Source organism: Xiphophorus couchianus, chromosome 11 (genome assembly GCF_001444195.1).
Source record: "Xiphophorus couchianus chromosome 11, X_couchianus-1.0, whole genome shotgun sequence".
Lineage (NCBI taxonomy): Eukaryota > Metazoa > Chordata > Actinopteri > Cyprinodontiformes > Poeciliidae > Xiphophorus > Xiphophorus couchianus.
The window spans coordinates 23,284,728-23,303,369 of NC_040238.1; the positions used below are offsets into that span (position 1 = coordinate 23,284,728).

At 40.1% G+C, this 18,642-nt stretch overlaps 1 protein-coding gene across 1 annotated transcript; it reads left to right on the forward strand.

The window, feature by feature from the left end:
* The first annotated feature begins 3,461 nt into the window (after window positions 1-3,461).
* On the forward strand, window positions 3,462-18,121 carry cnih2 (cornichon family AMPA receptor auxiliary protein 2). The gene is made up of 6 exons (XM_028030661.1): window positions 3,462-5,126; window positions 7,837-7,905; window positions 11,429-11,476; window positions 13,605-13,717; window positions 13,790-13,933; window positions 14,646-18,121. The coding sequence occupies exons 1-6, from the start codon at window positions 5,046-5,048 to the stop codon at window positions 14,671-14,673; spliced, it is 483 nt and encodes a 160-aa protein (XP_027886462.1). The 5' UTR covers window positions 3,462-5,045; the 3' UTR covers window positions 14,674-18,121.
* Window positions 18,122-18,642: the final 521 nt, after the last annotated feature.

Here is an 18,642-nt window from a genome sequence, read left to right on the forward strand (position 1 = left end):
AGCAAAAGTCAGATTGACACAGAGCCATTTGAAAAAAATATAATAATCTCATAGTACGCCAGCAAAGCTTTGATTAGCATTTAAACAACTTTGTTATAGTTACACCTACAAATAAAGAAACATCACCAGGCTGTCGACCAGTTAATGTAGGTGCATTGAAACCTGGGATTAAGATCTTCACTCTGAAGGCCAGAAGACTGACCATGTTGGGCTGGTTCCCATGGATCCAGGCCCAGAAAACACATCATTTTTGATGAGTTATGGGGTTCTGACTCTAGATGGAGCCAAAACCCTGACGGAGGCTAATTTGTCAGCTTTCATCACCAGTGGAACTTAACTGCTGTTCACCGTTACATTGTTTACTGAATACTGATGGCAGAGAGAATCATTACGACACATCAGATGTTCAATTTGAGTTTGCTTGCTCGACAACTCAAATAGCTCCAAGAGAAACACAACTACGAATGTAAATGGCACAACAAACATTACATCTGGAAACTTGTTGAACAGACTACAGGCTAAACCTTAATCACTGAGAATACAGAGACTAAATAATAATACCAGAGTGGAAGCTACTAAATCCTCAACATACATAATTCCCCAACAATCATAAAGTGTTATTCTGCTATCCTAATGATTTCCCTATCACTACACACACACACCCACACACAACCCCTTTTCCCCCACACACACTGTAATCTGGATATGTATTTTAAAATGAGTCTCTTGAGTGTTGGAGACCCCAGATGCACACAAAAATAATCAATAGACTAATAACCTTACAGTCTCGAAACACACTGGTTCATGTTCAATATGCTCTATTAACCTGAGGAAAAAATAATGAATTTTTGTGAGAGTTTTTATCTATTTTGTTGCACAATAAATAAAATAATAAGCCATGCCAGCTGAAGATCTAATGTCTAAAACACCAGATAAGTAAAAAAAAAAAAGTAGGGATTAATGGTTTTGATTATGAGATAAAATTATGACATAAAATAAGAAATCATGGTACAAGATCAAACACTCTGTTCTGTGATAAGATGGATTATTATCTTGAAAAACAATTTCATCATCAGCTAATCTCCTTTGTGTTGAAATGGGAAAAGTGTCCCGGGTTCAAATGTCAGCTTGTGCTCTTTCAACGAGATGCCATGGCTCCTGCTGATCACATCCTCACACCAAACGATAATGGACCTACAATTGTCTTCTTTGCTCTAGTTTTCACTGGTTCAGTAGAAATGTAATCTGACCAAGTTCGAGCGCTGCAACCTGGATTTATTATTCTATACTATCAAGTTTTTACCGTTTACTTTATTAAATGTAAATCCAATTCCCTACCATCAATTTCTTAGAGCTGTGTCACAAACATCAACTACTGTTTTTCTCATTGCTTTTGCATTTTTTGTTACATATTGCCAAGACATTTCACATATTAAACTGTTAGTTTACCTGTTAACTGGCAGCAATTCATTCTGAATCACTTTCTCAGTTTTTATTTCTCAGTTACTCTCTCACATCTCTGTTGTTTGGACCAGGTGTCCTATGAACGAGTGAGCTTAAGCACATGCAGAACATCAAATATGTTTGCGCTTCATTAGCAATAGTTCTAGTTTCCAGCTGCTAGAAAATGTGATTTTTTTAAAATTGTGCTTCATATATTAAATGTATTTCAAAAATACTCCTGACTCGCCCCGCTCTCAGCTAACTAAACACTTGTTTTCTGTACACATGAATACTTTTTCAGGTTTGAATTTCAATAGAGCTGCTAAAGGCATCTGCTGATGTAATTTAGCAATTTTTTGTAAGAACTCAGATATCATGGAACGATTATTATTTACTCTGAATGTAAATTTTAAAAAATCACATAGCAGCAGTATACCAAGTAACTGAAAGAAATTTAAAAAAATACTTGAAATAAATTTTAATAGCTTGTTTGCTAGGTAGAATTGGTGAACAAGACACAACTTAAGGTAAAGGTAAATTACACCAAAGTTAACAAAAAGGTGAAAAGAAGGATTGTAGCTAGCTGGAAATATTTGTTTACAAGTGAAGGACCAGCTCAAATAACTCACTGTTTCTGAATGTTAGCTGAATGAGCTAGCCTAGCGGTCAGTTAGCCATAATTTTATGCTAAATACATTGAAATAAAGGTTGCCAGGTAAAACTAATCTAAAATAATATACCTGCTGTTAGCTTGTCAGTTCATTAAAAGTAAACAAGCCTTTAGTTTTCAGTTTTCACTTCTGAAATCACATAACAGTGATGGTGGTTAGGAACTGGGCTGGCTTCAGTGGTGGCTAAAAAGACATTTACTTACTTAAGAGCAGGTAATTGTTACAATTAATAGCAACTAATTTAAGTGGATAGCTAGGCAAGTGTGGATGTTCTGCCACAAAATCTTCCAACACACTGCAGGGAAATCAGCCAAGATATCAGGAAGAGAATCGTGGAGCTGAACAAGTCTGGTTCATCCTTGGGAACAACTTACTGATACTTGAAAGTGCTGCATTAATCTGTTCAGACGATTGAATGCAAGTTTAGATGTGATAACAATGTCTGACCATCATGCGGCTCAGGATGAAGATTTCCACATGTGTTTAGCTTTTTAAGTCAGAACTTGTTGCAACAACTTCCTATTGCATTTTCAGCAACTATCACATCTGGAAATAGTTTTTCCCATAGTTCCCTGCCAAGTCTTGGTCAGATTGGATGAATAGCAGGTGTGAACAGACATTTTTAATTCTTATCACAGATACTAAGTTGTGTTTAGGTTTGGGATGACATTTAATATACTTTGACTGAAACCTTTCGATTCGCTGTATGTTTAGAGTCTGTCATATCATGCAACAGGTTTTCTTCCCACATCGTTCTCTTCTGTTTACCTCCATCCATCTTCCATCCATCCTGCTAATGAAAGGCTACCAACATGTTTCACCATAGTAACAATGTGCTACACACTGAGTTTCAGATTTGAACAAAAATGTCAGGTTTGTCTCATCTGACCAGAGAACTTTCCTCAAATATCTGGTAGATTTCCAGCTAAAATTAGCAGAAACACAACAACTATAACCACCATCTTACATGGTTCTGATGCAGAAAATAAGACTGAACCATTGGATATTGTGAACATTTCTCTTCCCATATCTTTGACATTTTTGAAAGGAGATGTCCACGCTCAGATCTAGAAAACAAAATTATTTGATGCTTTTCAATTTAAAAAAAAAAAGTATGTGGCACGTCTTTGCATTACGGCACTAGCGGATTTTGAAATCATTTCATTGTGAGGCTGAGAATGACTGAGGGGGTAGAGGGGTGAGACCGTGGCAAAGTAAAATACAGCAATTTACTGCATGCTAATGGTGCGGAGGCAGGAAATGACAGGTAACAGAAAGCAACACCCTCTCAGAGCCAGACTTACATTTCCCCAAATGATGGATGATTGAAAGCTCTGGTGAGGAGGGAGAGGGAGGCAGACATCTCCAGCTTGCCCTGCCCCCTCATCAGTCTCTGGGGATCGGGGGATTATAGAAATATAAAAATGCAAGAGAGAGGGACACTGACAGAAAAGAGGAGAGAGGGAAGAAAGAGAAAGCAGGAGAGCGGGAGGGAGACGGAGCGACGCTATTGGTTGACTTTTATAACACCGACCGTGGTTGAAATTTTTCTCTTGCAGTCTAAGAAATAGTGGAAAGAGGCAGCCAGAGACGGCAGACTAAGGAAATACACATCTCTGGAAAAAGGGGGTCTGCAACAGAGGGGCTTCGGGTAGACAGGCAGCACAAGCAGGGAGATGAGAGGCTGGTATCAATGAGTCATGACTTCTGAGAGCTGTGGAGATGTCTTGCTTATCAACAGGAGTGTTTTCAAAACCAGCACAACTGCGTACTGTGAACATGTAGATTCCCTACAGGGTTCTGGTTAAATCTTTTCCCCTACGCTCTTTTTTTTTCCTTCCTTTTTTTAAATTGTTTCTGGCCAGAAGTTAAACATTTTCCTGGAGAAGAACCTGAGTGTGAAGGCTCTCTCTCTCTTTTGAGGTCGGAGAACTCTGAGGAATGCATCTGAGACGCAGATACAGGGCAGACAACACTGACATGGTGCCGACCCAAACTGACAGAAACAAGGGCAGAGTGGACTGTTCAGAGGCAGACACGGCTGCTCCCGCAGACAGGTACGCCCTACTCGATGTTAAGGTCAGTTAAGGTATCCATCCTTGCTTTTTGGTCGTGTATTTGTTGAACCTTTCAAAATTTCGTGTCAATCCCAAACTTGTGCGTGTCGTTTGAGTCCTCTTTTGGTAAATCACTGGCGTAACATGCATTTGTCACAATAAGCCCGCGAAGCAATACCTTCAACTTTAGAAGGGAGTTATAAATGCTCAACAGCCTACTGATAGAAAACCAGCACAACAAGCTGGATGTTTATAAAACCATTAAACATGACCTGAAATAACATGCCAATAAGGGTTTTTTAGTCTGAACAGTAAGCCATAATAAACTTGACTACCATAAGCCATAACCACCCTGGACAGTGATCCTCTTTTTTCTTATTCGTTTTTTTTTTACTGCTCTTAATATCGACAACAATCCTGTGCTTCTGCTGTCGGTGTGTCCATCAGACACTTTTACCTTCAGAGACATATGTGTAGGTTTTGTCTCAGGAGAAACTCCTCGGCAGAGGAGATAGACTATTTGCCTGTCAGAGACTGAAAAAAAGAGGAGCACCGGGTGTGTGTGCGTTGGGGGCAACAACAGTGAAACAGATTTCCTCAGAGCTCCCCGAGCCCCGGCTGGACGTCTTGCCATCAGCCGCACAAAAGGGGAGACAAACGCTGGAAGCAGCTTGAGCTCACTATTGATCGTCACTTTCAGTGATTGCTCTGTTCGCACCTGAAGTGGAAACAGACAATAAGCACCCACTCAGGAGGGAGGGACACCGGTAGCCTGAAAACGATACAGAAAGAAAGCAGGCAGGAAGTTTTTTTTTTTGTTTTTTTCCTCTTCCCTCCCTCCCTCCCTCCGGTCGTCAGGCTGGCTGGGGAAGCCATGGCGTTCACCTTCGCGGCCTTCTGCTACATGCTCACCCTGGTTCTGTGCGCCGGGCTCATCTTCTTTGTCATATGGCAGGTGAGTGTCACCATACACACCAAAACCACTGCCCACACACACACACACACACACACACACACACTGACAGCGAAACGGGCACATGTCGGGGCCTGTGGACGTCCACTCTTATATCATCCCACACAGGCAGACAAACACGTCCACCTACACGCAGTTGTACAACACCTCTTGGTTTTTTTCTTTCTCTTTTCTTCTGCACAAGCACACTTATTGGCTCCGGCTATTTAGAGTAAAAGTAAAAAAGTAAATGTGCCTTAAAAGTCCTAAAATGTAATCTTTTGATTGGAACCAGTGGCATCACTGAACGTCAGGCTGCAGCTCACACCTACAACCAGGGGGTCACTAATTATGACAACCAATGAACACACAGTTAATTTAACTCATTATTACTGTACACATTATTAAAAAGATGTTTTTGTGTATGTGTGCGGGTTTGTGAGCAACTTAAATCAACTTTGTGACACTCTATGCCTCTTCTTGACCAACCAGTGTAATTTCACAGATTTTTTTAAACATCTCTAAAATATATATATATATATAAAAAAGGTAAAAAATAATAATTAAAAAAATCAATTAACAGCCAGATTATAAAATAATTAATAACATCGTGCATCTTTGGTTTTACTTTACCTGAAGTTTTGATTATTACTTTGTGCCGTTTTTGTGAATACTTTCACAGTAGTGAATGTACTAAAAATGTGTTTTCGCTTTTAGATTGACAGAGTTTCTAACTGTGCACTTTTATGAGTAACATCTTATATGAATGTGTCAATTTCTGTTTAGCACAAATGTTATCAGTTGGATTTTTATTCCGTTTGAAAGGAATAAATATGTACGGTAACATAATGATGCACACAGTAGCCGTTTTTGAAATTAGCGATGTGGGCAGCAAGAGACTATTCAATAGAAATGCTAACATATGAAAATTTGGACTGTTTTCCAATATTGATACTTCTGTTATGTCCGATAACTGATACTTATCAATATCAAATAGATTCTATATAGAGCTCCTTTCACTTTCAACACTGTGTAACCTGTGCTGTGTTGCACTTCTATGTTTTTCAAAGATTGAATCAAATTTCCTTTATGCCTGCTTCGGAGAGTGGAAATTTGAAATAATGTGTCATGGTTGGTTGAAAAAACAAGAGTGGGGGGTAGGAGATGCTGAATGTTGTTCACCCAGGGCACCGAACAAGCTAGTTAGTTAACACCGAACTAGTTAGTTCCTAGTAACTACTTAGTTCCAATAACCTAATTATTATGTTAGCATGGCCAGGATAAATGCAATGTTCTGTATTTCATGGGCTGCTTGGGCGCAGCGGAGTCAAATTACATTTCAATGCTATTGGGCTCTCTAGAGGTGAACAAAGGTCATACATATCCAGTTTGGCGCCAATCGGATGATGCATGTATGATTTAGATACGACCGTATGCATTTGTCCATCAATCTCTTTGTCATTGGTGGAGATTCATGCATCTGGCCCTGGATGCACGATTTCTAATTATGCAATCAGTCATCAGCCATTGGAGAGCTCCAGACAACAAACACTTTCTCAAACAAAGTGCTCAGGCTGCTTGAAAGCCACACCGACTCTGACCCGCCAGATTGGGCTTCATCTGACTCCCTGTTTTGGGTGGAATTTGTTTAGACACCTCAGGAGACCTGAGCTCTTTGTTTGGCGGTTACGTGCTCTGCAAACATCTCCGCTTCGATGTCTCACCTATTTTTACATTTGCTGCACGGAGGCAGGCACAATGCGAAATATGAAACGCCTCATTAGGACTATAGGGCTAAAAATGACTAATGTACCAGTTGACTAAGTGGGTGAGACTTTGTGTCTCACCCACTGTGTCTGCATGTGAGGCGTGCGTCTGGCTCTGTGGTGATTTAAACACGCCCGTCAAACCAGGAATATGTTCCGACTCCCCCCCCTCATGTGTCTGCTTCCACCCACGGGTGCAGCACCCAAAACTATGTATTGCTCACACAACCAAACCAATCAGCTCCCCCCACCCCTTCTCTTTCAAGAGTAACCATGGTGCCTAGTGAAGGGACTCACCATGTCTCCATGGAAACTGCTTCTGTTTACAAGGGAGCGAAGTGTGAAAGCTGAGGGGGCACCATATGGACTCAGATAGGGGAAAATACTGGGATGTTTTCTATTATACATACAAGTGGTTCCTCAATCCAGACGTTCATTCTTCTCTTGGATTTCAAGGAGCAGGCGCAGTCATTTCCAAAGCTCACCTGCCAATCAGCGTATCGGGTTGTTGTTTTTTTCCTACTAATAATTACTTTTGAGTACTAATCTGATTTTTACTTGCATTAAATAAGCAGAAAAATGTATCCAAACAGACCAAATGGAAAATTCTTGCATTTTTCCCCTCAAAAACTTTGCAAGATACATGGATGCTTTTAATTATTGATGAATTGGTTGATTAATAGGGTAGCGTTTTTCTGGATGCTGCTGTTCACAAGACAGGCCAGATCAATGCTTCCACTAATTGCATATGTGCGCATTCATCCCTAAATCACCATGTGTGCCTCTCACAATGCGGCCGCAGCTGGGCGGTATATACGGAGAGCCGCTGCTCGTCGGTAGCATCGGCCTGCAGCCAATTGTTGTGAGTATGTCTAAAAAGTCGAAAGAACATTTTCTCATACCATTCTCCTACTTTTGTTCCCCTTTCTCTTTTCTTCTTTCTTCAGATCATTGCATTTGATGAACTCCGCACAGACTTCAAAAACCCCATTGATCAGAGCAATCCCACCAGAGCGGTAAGAAGAACCCTGTTGTTTCCCTAAATCTAAAAAACATCAAACCTTCACGTGCTTAAAGAGCAATTTCTACTTTCTGATTTTTTCTTCATAATCATTACACACATGTAAACAGAGCAATTGGCCACCATTTAATGGCGGAGAATGGTCTGGGGATCCCTCTGGGTATTTAATTGAGCTCCGTTTAGGGCGATGCATTAATTTTCTTAGCAATAAATATTTGTACTTTTGAGTTTACCGTTAATCCCGGCTTCCAAGCGATTGCCGCCGTGGCAAAGCAGACGGTGTTTCTTTGAGAAGTCATTTGTATGCAAATTAAAGCAATCAACGCTCTTCAAAGACGTCGGCTCCTTGGTCTAATCAGTTAAAGAGATCCATTCAAATGAAGCCCCTGTTTAGACAATGATGAACTGTGACGCTGTCAGAGTGAACCGTTTCCACTCTGCCTTGCAAGAACAAAATCTAAAAGTAATTTTTTTTTAAAAGCCAATTGTTGTCCCAGTTTCTAGCAGTTTTCTTCTCGTTCCTCGACCTTTTAGCAAAAATCCAATATGTTTTCTTTGGATTTTATGTAATATAAGACACACACATTAGTTCCAGGAAAGTAGGGATGGATGATATGAATTTAAAGTTTTATCGCAATATTTTGTGATATGATAAAGTTATTGTTATCATTATAACAATAACAACTTCAGTAACTGGATTTCTGTGACTTTAGGAAACAACAATCATCGCTCCACAAACACAAATACTGCTCTTGAAAAACATTCCCATTTATAATACGCTTCTTAAATCACATAAAGAAGTGATTTGTGCCGCCAAACTACACACAGTAACTGCATTTAATCCTGTTATTATTGAAGCTCTCATTGAGCAACCAGTGGATAAAAATAGTACAAATAACAATCCCAACAATATGGATGGGCTTAGGGTTCTTTAAAGGTAATTTAATTGGAATTTAACATAACGATAAATCAAAATCGTTATCACAATAAATGATAAACGATGGACGATAAATAAAATTGGCATTTGACTCCATTTACTCTCATACTAAACAAGTGGCAGCGGTTTGGTCCTCTAATCTGACAGAGGTTGAGTAATTTCATAAAGAATCACAAGTAAAAATGTTTCTACTGGTGAAAAGCTGGTGGAGTAGAAGTTTTGACTCAGCTGTGTCGAATACAAATCCTCGACACTTTTCGAATTTGCATTTGCAAGGAATCTTTCATTACTCTTGAAAAATTAGTGCTGCTAGACTATCACATAAAATATAATAGCGTACAATAATATAAATATATTTTACTGTCCCACAAGCTACAGAAAATCTCAGTGTGTGTGAACACATAACACTGCATCAGTAATTCCTCTCTTTACTTAAGCTAACAGCGCCAACATGAGTCAGAAGGAAGTGCCATCATTCACTTCAGCTGAGGAGCAGCTGTGAGCGTCTTTTTCACAGGATAGCTAATGTTCTAGCAGTCATGTGAACCTTCATCTGAAAGTGAGGGAGCGACGAGGAGCGGGAGAGGAAACTGTGAAACCAGGCCGTGGGTGTGTGGAGGCACGCCAGCCACAGGAAGTGGACACAAAAGCTGCACCACCTGTAAAATCCATAACAGTCTCTGAAAAAAGTGGAAGCCATTTTTCAACGCTGAAAGCTCGTTGCGTCAAGGCTGCATGACTGAGTGGTGTTGCCCCCACACCCCACACACCCCACACACACTGTAAGATAGCAACTCGAACACGTCAGACATCTAAAAGCTGATGTGCAGCTTCTCCCAAAAATACAAATCAACTGGACAAACAGAAGAGGAACTGGATGGAAACAGATGGTGAAATTACACGGCCATGGTTTTGGATTTAAGCCAAGAGAAACCCGCGTTCACTGGGCCAGGGTTGTGTACAAAAACGACAGTCAGTAAACATTTGAGAGAGGAATTACATACAGACAACATGGCAGTGTTGAAACATGTTTCTAGTTTGGATTTGTGTTTGTCGCCAATATTCAGTTGGAATCTTGTAAGCACAGTCAATCCTTTCAATTATTTTTATACCTCAGCTAAACAAGAAAGAAACGGTTTGATTGGCCGATAAATAGTTTAATCGTTCAGCTTTCGGTTTGATATTTCTCTGTCGTCCTGGATACAAGGACTCCCATCTTCATTATGTTTTAGAATTATTTTTGTATTTCCAACTGGGAACTCATAAGATCCGACTTTATGTTACAGAAAATGCGCTGTTACTTTGAGAAACAGACACGACTATCGAGAAAAATCACGGCTTTTTAATATCAAACCACGAAATCTTGCTACAGCCTCAGCGGTGGACCAGGATGCGTGTGTCTTTTTAAATATGGCTGCAGAATCATTATTTGTATCAATTTGATTTAAATGAAAGCACGTCAAAGAGTTTCATTATTAAAAACAGCAGATACAAATTATATTTTGTAATCTCGTCATCGTTTTCGCTCTCTTTTATTTGTTTCGTGTAATTTCTCGACCCCCTCTGAAAGATGTCTCCCGTTTGGTTCATTTGGAATCGGTCCCACTGAGCCTGCACGACCCGACACAAATACGGGCACCTCGGGGAAGCTACGGGCTATAAAGAAGGAGTAGCGCAACGATTTGCGAGTCCAACACTAAATCCAGATAACATTCGGTACATCGCGTTCACATGTTGGACCGCATCACTTCGCTGCTGACGGATGTGGGGCACGGAGCTTGAAAAAGACGGAGGGCGTCAGACAGACCGAGCTAACTGCACTGAAGCTGAAGAGTTGATAGCTGGCTGGAGATTCAGGGCAGAATTTACTCTCAGGTCAGCAGGGGATTCTCCATTTATGTCCACATTTTCGAAAAAAAAAAAAAAAAAAATCGACTAAAGGGAGCAGACATCAAGGGGCCTCGACCCGAGACAGAAGCTTTAAAAAAAGGAGCTCAGACTCATAAATAAAAGGGAATTAGACTTGCTGATTAACCAATGTTTCTTATTTGATGTAACTTTGCTTCACTGAAAAAATGAATAAATAAATAAAATGGATGAACCATCTGCTCATGACTGGACTAATGATATTTTAGCTTCGCTGCTCTATTAAACACATAATTTTCCCCACGCTGGCTTATTAGTGAACAATCCAATGAGTGACATGTAGATAGTGTCTGACGGTTTATCGATGCTGTGAAAGACGGACGGCGTTCATATCGGAGCTCCTAACTGGGCGTCGTGATATCCCTCGCAGGAGGGTTGTTAGCTCGCCCAGCCAAAACATCTCCACCAAAACATCGCAGTCCATTAAATGTAGACGGGTTTATGAGTGTAATCGATCTTAGCTATTCGAAAACTAAAAACAATTAAATCAAGTGATTGTTGGTGTTTTAGTTAATAATTACCAACATTAACATCATTTCCAGCTCATTTGTTCTAGTCCCCACATTTCATTATGTGACTGTTTTCGTTCTGCAGGAACATCTTGTAATTTGCAGACTATTGACAGGCGGTGTTCTCTCTTTGTCCACCTTTTTAGAGAGAAAGGATCTTAAACATCGAGCGGATTTGCAACCTGCTCCGCAGAGTGAGTAACAGATGTTCCTCACCTTTTGGACGGGGTGGAGGGGAGCGGATGACTAAGGCAGAAGGGCTTCAGACAACCATGACCATTTGTCTCTTTTGCACACACATATTCCTGTCCTGCAGACAGGCGGTGATGGAGATGCCATCAAGGTTTTCATCTGTGGAGTTTCTTTATTTCCTTATCTTGTTTCAAAGCTTTTAGTGAAAAAAAAAACTCAAGAGTCTCTGAAAGCTCCTGTTGCTCTTTATGCTTCTTTGAAAATGCATGAGTAGGACGTTCAGGATGTAGAAACAGCGCAAGATTCTAAGTGTTTGAGTTGTTATGGGACTCAAACCGTCAACTCCAATGTATATTTCTAAGCTGTAAAATAAACAAAAATGAAAGAAGTGAAGCTGTATTATGTGTGGTGGAAAAAAACCTCTGATGTTCCTGTGAGACGCGGTGGTGGCAGCATCATGCATGAAGCTTCAGAAAACCAGTTTAGAGCCACAAATATTACATGAACTCTTGAAAAATTGCCGCTTAAATAAATAAATAAAAAGTCTACTATAAGAAGTTTGTTATTTTTAAAGTACTGTTTTAATTGGGTTTTCTTTGTAGGTTTTGAAAAAGAAAAGAATCCACTTTCTTTCATGGGATGTTGACATTTTAAAAAATGGCAGAACAAAAGCAGATAGATTTGGAGTGCCAATTGAAAAGTCTCAGAGTCAAAAAATAAACAGCAGTAATTTATTTAGCCATTTAGTCATGAGTGAAAAAAACTGGCTTTCTCTTTCCGACTTTCCAAGACACATTTTCACCACATTTGTAAAAAAAAGAACATCCATAAGTAAATATGATATAACTTGAATAAATTCAAATGTCCGTCATAATATAAAAACAATATTAATGAATGTCAGTTCCGAAACAAGAAAAAGTGTTTGCAAATTAAATATTTAGTTACAGTCAAAATATTAGAAAATAAAATATCTGTAGTAGATACTGGTGGGGTCTCCAACATAGTCACAAGAAAAAAATTGATCTTAAGAATATGTGGAAATTCAATGCAATTATTCCACAAAAGTGTTTCAAAACAGCTAAAACTGACTTTTGTTATTACACCCATGTTTAAAAACTTTAGCTTGTTTTTTGTCATTTTTAACAAAGTCACTGAGAGCCATTGTGAAAGGTCCAAAGAGCCACTGGCAGCTCTGGATCCACAGACTTCAGTACAAGGACGACAACGCCCCCAAAACAGCCAGAGCTAGAATGGAATGGTTCAGATCAATCTGATAGAATGGTCTAGTCCAAGTCCATACTTCGATTCAAATCCGGGGCAAGACTTGTGTGAAAAACCATTAAACAAATAATAGAAAGGATATATAAGTGCAAAAAAGTAGGAAATAATTACAGCAATTCTGCATTTAGACAGACTGTTGAGCAGCAGTCTGGTGGTTCAGGATGCTGCTTACTGCATAAACAAAAAAAGCAGTTTCATACGCTTTTTCAACGGGACTAAACTAGTGAGTTGGTGGAGGAAAGCTGGCAGCTTTTAAATCAGCGCAAAAACCTTCTTGTGCCTTGGAAAAAACTTAAAAACAGCCTAAATACCTTTGGAGCTATCCATCCATCCATCCATCCATTTTCTGTTCACCCTTGTCCCTAATGGGGTCGGGAGGGTTGCTGGTGCCCATCTCCAGCTACGTTCCGGGCGAGAGGCGGGGTACACCCTGGACAGGTCGCCAGTCTGTCGCAGGGCAACACAGAGACATACAGGACAAACAACCATGCACACACACACACACCTAGGGAGAATTTAGAGAAACCAATTGACCTGACAGTCATGTTTTTGGACTATGGGAGGAAGCCGGAGTACCCGGAGAGAACCCACGCATGCACAGGGAGAACATGCAAACTCCATGCAGAAAGACCCCGGCCGGGAATCGAACCCAGGACCTTCTTGCTGCAAGGCAACAGTGCTACCAACTGCGTCACTGTGCAGCCCTCCTTTGGAGCTAATTCTTCACATTTAGCAGCAGTTTGTAATGGTAACGCCTCCACTCTGAAGCTGTGAGTTTACTCTCCTAGACAGTGCAGGCTGCGGCCTCCCAGCGATGTTTAACCGAGTCCCTGTGTCTGTCCTAACCAGCTGGTGGTACCAGAGTACTCCATCCACGGCCTCTTCTGCCTGATGTTCATGTGTGCCGGAGAGTGGGTCACACTTGGCCTCAATACCCCGCTGTTCTTCTACCATCTGTGGAGGTACGGTCCCACAGCAGCTGTCCGATTCGCTGTGTGTTGAGCCGACCAGCCAAAACCCGCTGCTCTTTTCAGGTTCTTTCATCGGCCAGCCGACGGATCGGAAGTGATGTACGATCCGGTCAGCGTGATGAACGCCGACATCCTCAACTACTGCCAGAAGGAGTCCTGGTGCAAGCTGGGCTTCTACTTGCTCTCTTTCTTCTATTACTTGTACAGGTGAGTAGAGATATGGTCATCCCTGAGGTCAGTTAATGAGGACATTCAGAAAATGTTCAGTTTTTCAGTGACTTCTTTTTGCTTAACTTCCTTGTAGCGATTTTAAGTGGGATAAAAAAAAAATTTTCTTAGCCAAAACGGTATTTTATTCGGTTTTGATGGTTATTGTTCTTGTATTTTTCTACTTATTTAGAATTCATTTGAAGTAGTCAAATGTACAAATTATCTTCGAAAAGACAGACGATTGTAGGTGTCTGTTTTCAAAATGTTTTTGATAGAAAATATATATTTTTTCATTTATTTTTTTATTAAACTCTCCTATTACCTTTTTTTTTTTGAACGGATGGACTTGTCGCATGACGGTCACGTTTGTTGATTTCCAGCAAATTAAAAGTAATTCGACTGAAAGTAAACACAAATCTGTTCTTCAAGAAATATTCTTAATTGTATACCTTTACATGTGAGAGGAAAAACAAAAGACTTAGGTTTATGTTTCGATGTTTAAATTTATCATAGTTGTTTAAGTTACTCCAGAATTTCTAAATATTTCCAATAAATTCCCACAAAAGGTTTGCAGTTTGGAACATTTCTGAGACATTTCCATGCATGTACTTGTGTTTTTCCATCACTTTGTAACACTAGTTACAGATCAGTGATACCTCTTGTTGTAACACAGACATTTTGTTAACTTTTGCCCAATTTCCATCCTCAGTATGGTCTACGCCTTGGTGAGCTTCTAACAAGTGCTGTGAAGATCTAACTGGAGGGAGCTGTAAGATATCCAAAACCGATGGAGGCAAAATCTTCTTCTTTTCATATTTTCTGACTCTTTTGGCCTAAGACTGATCTGACTGAATGTGAGTGTATAACGGTGTTACTTAGGATCTTGTTTAAGCCTTTCATCCCAGATACCGCTCTCAGAAAGCCTAAAGAAAGGAGAAAAAACAAGCAGCTCTGAAAGACTGAAAAGAAACGAAAGAAAAAGAAAAAAAGAGGATGTCGGATGTTTGAGATGCCTTCGACCCCGATACACAATTCACCGATATTTCTGAAGGGCTGGATTTCCCCCACGCTGCTCTTACTGATCCGGTCGCTCAACTCACTGTGAATCTCCAAACACTTAGGGGCCGGAAAAGAAACAAACACGTCTGTAACCTTCGACTTTCATAGCGTACAGGATTGTTTTGATATTAGTCGTGATATTTGAAGCGCTGGTTACGTCGAGCGATCGCTTTAACCGTGTCGCAGTCGCATTTCGCTGTGGCAAACGGCTAAAGCTCTGCCGGAAGAAACCCAGAATACCGGCAAGGTTCGTCAAGCTCTGTCAAAAACAAAGTTGAACACGACAAGGTAAATGACATCCAGGTACAAATCAAACCCAGTTTCACAGAAGGGCGTCAGGGAGCCGCTAACAAGAAGCTGTGTTTGTGCAAATCTGTAAGCAAACATGCGTTGGCATGGACTGGATTCAGCTTTCATGAGTATGTCCACATTTTCCCGTGTCACTGGGTTTGCTAATCATAAATTTGACTTTAAGGGTTTTGTCTGTAGCTGTAAAGACATATATTTATTGCTTCATAGGTTCATGCTTTTGAAAAGAGTAATAATGCCAAACGTTTATAGTAAAAAACCAAAAAAAACAACAACCTTGTGCCAAATTTCAGGATGAATCACGTTTTGTGCATTTAAAGGGATACTTCTGATTTTTTTCTTTCCCACGCTAAGATCTGTGAAGTTATCTCGTTTCCAAACTCATTTCTGCAGTAACACGTTTGTCTAGAAGGGAAAACGTACGAGAATAACTTCACTTCCCGAAAATCAGAACTGTGCCTTTAACACATCTGGCACCTGTTTTTTTTTTTTTTTAATGAACAAAGGAAAGGTAGAAAAAAAATCTGTTGTACTTTTAGTGCGCAGAGAGCGCCTTATTCCTGTTTCCAGTTAGGTTTACTCTCACTCATCTGCATCTATGTGAGCGGTTTTTGAAACTTTTCTCTGATCCGAGGTAGAGTAGAGATCTCATGTATAAAGAGCAATTAAAAACACGCAAAATAGCAATGTCGTACGATCCATGAGACATATCAGAGGTGTGTTAGTCAGTGTTTATAATGCCGGCGAGTGAGGCTCGAGTGTCAGGATGAGACATCAATGACTCGATGGCGACGTTTTAGTTATCGAGGAAGTGTAAAAACGCAGCGAAGTCACCATGATGCCGTTTCAGTCGTAGAGCGGACTGGTGTGAGAAGCGAAGCAGCAAAACGGTTTCCACGGCAATGGCATGTGATTGGGGCAAATGTTTGAGCTGAGATGTCGTGACCAATTTGTGGCAGCAGCCTATGAAAGACGTTTCTCATTTAGTCAAACCTTTTAAAACCTAAGCTTCACAAATTGCCGTTTTAGATATTTTTAAATGATATGTGCAAGTTTCTCACAAACTAAACATCTGATGCCTGTTCGTTGTGGGCTGTCAGGGATTTTATGTCAGCTAAAACACATGACCAATTTCTCGAAATGTGTGAGATTTTTGTGACCCCGAGTTTTCCATACTAGTCTGTTTCCTTACCATGACAGAGAGACTGTATCGGATCTTCCTGCATGTCACATGACCTGCACTGTGTGCCAGGGAGCTCATAATAAGCTCAAATACAATGGCAATATGATAAATTCAAAGCAAAAAAATGAGAAAAACAACTTTTTCAGAAAGTTTTGTGTTTACACCGTCAGCTAGACCCACGTTGGAAAAGTGTGAAAAACTGAATACACCTGCACTAATTACCATGAGTCCAAAAGTCATGGAAACAATTTTTCTACAGTTTCTTTTAAACATTACAATTGAGAAAATTTCATGTACATCATCAGTTTTGGGGAAATAAGTTTTTAAATGTTATGAATTGGGTCAAACATTTTCTACAACAGTTTGCTGCCGGTCGTCTTGCTCACACAAATCTTTTCTGCTCTGCCAACAATGTTTCTAGATCAGGACTTTCTGATGGCCTTTAAAACATGGACTTTCTCATCCTTAAGCGACTTTATAACTAATTTTGCTGAATGCTTTTGGTCGCTATTCATTTGGAAGATCCATTTGTGCCCAAACATAAACTTCCTTTTTGTAAAGTGCACCAGTCCCTCCTCCAGCAGAAATACAGACACACAACAAATGTAACAATGTTCACTAGCATATGATAGAAAGATCCTCTGCTGTCCCACAATGGGGGTGGATTTCTGTACAACAGCAGCAAACAAAAGGAGAAATCAATAGCACTAATTGATTATAGCAAAACATTTCATTTTCATCACACCACAGGACATTTCTCCAATTTTAAGATCTTTGTCCCTGAGTGCATTTGCACGTCGTAATTTGACCTTTTTTGTTGTTTTGTGGAGCAATGCATTCTTCTTCCTTTCAGCCCATGTTGATAAATGAAACTCATTTCATTGTGGATGACAGTCTTACAAGTTTCAGGGAACATCTTCACAAGTTCTTTAGCTTTCCCAAATCGATTAAAGACATAATTATCTAAATTGCAAAGAAGAACTAAAACGTACAACCTTTAGCTACTTGAATGTGGCATTGAACTGGAATATGCTTCATCAAACCAGTGGCAGGGACAAAGAAATCTTGACTAGGACACCTTTACTTATTTGTTTTAATTTTTCCCCCAATAAAATGCCATAAAGCTGAACGTCGTTGTAGTAAGATGTAATACTGACTGCAGAAACGAAGCAACACTTCTTCAAGGCGCTTTGTGGAGACACGCCGTCTATTTCCTTAGGAGAAAATCTCAAATAGGTTGTGTGATTTCCCTTTCAATCACTGAAGCAACTTTCATAGGCTGCCAGTGTTTTGGAAGACGAGCAATATGTCGTGCCAAGAGACGTTCGCAGATAATCACAGGACACCGAGACCTCATCGTTCCGCCAACTGTGTGAATGTGTGGAGTCTGGACAATCACTACTGAAGCACAGGAAGAAATAACGCCTGCTGCTGGAACGTTATCACGTAGTCGCTCTAAATAAAGCATTTTAGAAAACTGAATTTAATGAATTCTATATCGTATCCGTCTTTTATACATTCCTCATTATTATGCTACAGTCAATTTGGTGAATCACTTTATATCTATTCGGTTACAATATGATGTGCATCTATTTACACGCCATATCCCAATAAAACAGTTATGCCAAAAGTCACTTCCAAGTTTCTTCTTTGTTGCTGAAGGTCAGCTGGGTGAGGAAGGCTGCTCCGCCAAAGCCACTGGTTGGTACGCTCGAGGAGAAAAAAGATTAAAAAAAACTTCCCAAGCTTGCAGAGGCGGGAATTCGTGAGGAAACAGAGTGGTAAATTAGACGATGGTAGAGGACAGAACGCCTCGCTGGAAGCTGCCTAAGCTAACAGCTGCATTTAGAAGTGGCTGCAGAGACATTTAGGCGCATCTTGAAGAGTACAAGAATAACTGAGAGCAGGCCCCCACTGAGACGGCAAGAGCTTCCACTTCAGAGGCAGCCGAAAGCAGGTTAGAGCTTCCTGCTAATGTCTCCAGAATACTAACATGAGAACTAGATACATTAGAGTGGCTTTACACAAGCGTCACAGAAGAACATCACATAGAGTTATGGTAAAAGGTTTTAGCTATCAATAAATAAGAAAGAAAATGTACAAAACACACAAAGTATTATCATATATCCTTGTGTAATATTTAGAAACCATAAGT

Bases quoted from the DNA above. Each gene is read 5' to 3' on its own strand.
- cnih2 (XM_028030661.1), top strand. From the start codon at position 5,046: ATGGCGTTCACCTTCGCGGCCTTCTGCTACATGCTCACCCTGGTTCTG. The intron at 13,718-13,789 runs GTACGGTCCCAC...TGCTCTTTTCAG, and splicing joins TTCTTCTACCATCTGTGGAG to GTTCTTTCATCGGCCAGCCG. The intron at 13,934-14,645 runs GTGAGTAGAGAT...TTCCATCCTCAG, and splicing joins TTCTTCTATTACTTGTACAG to TATGGTCTACGCCTTGGTGA.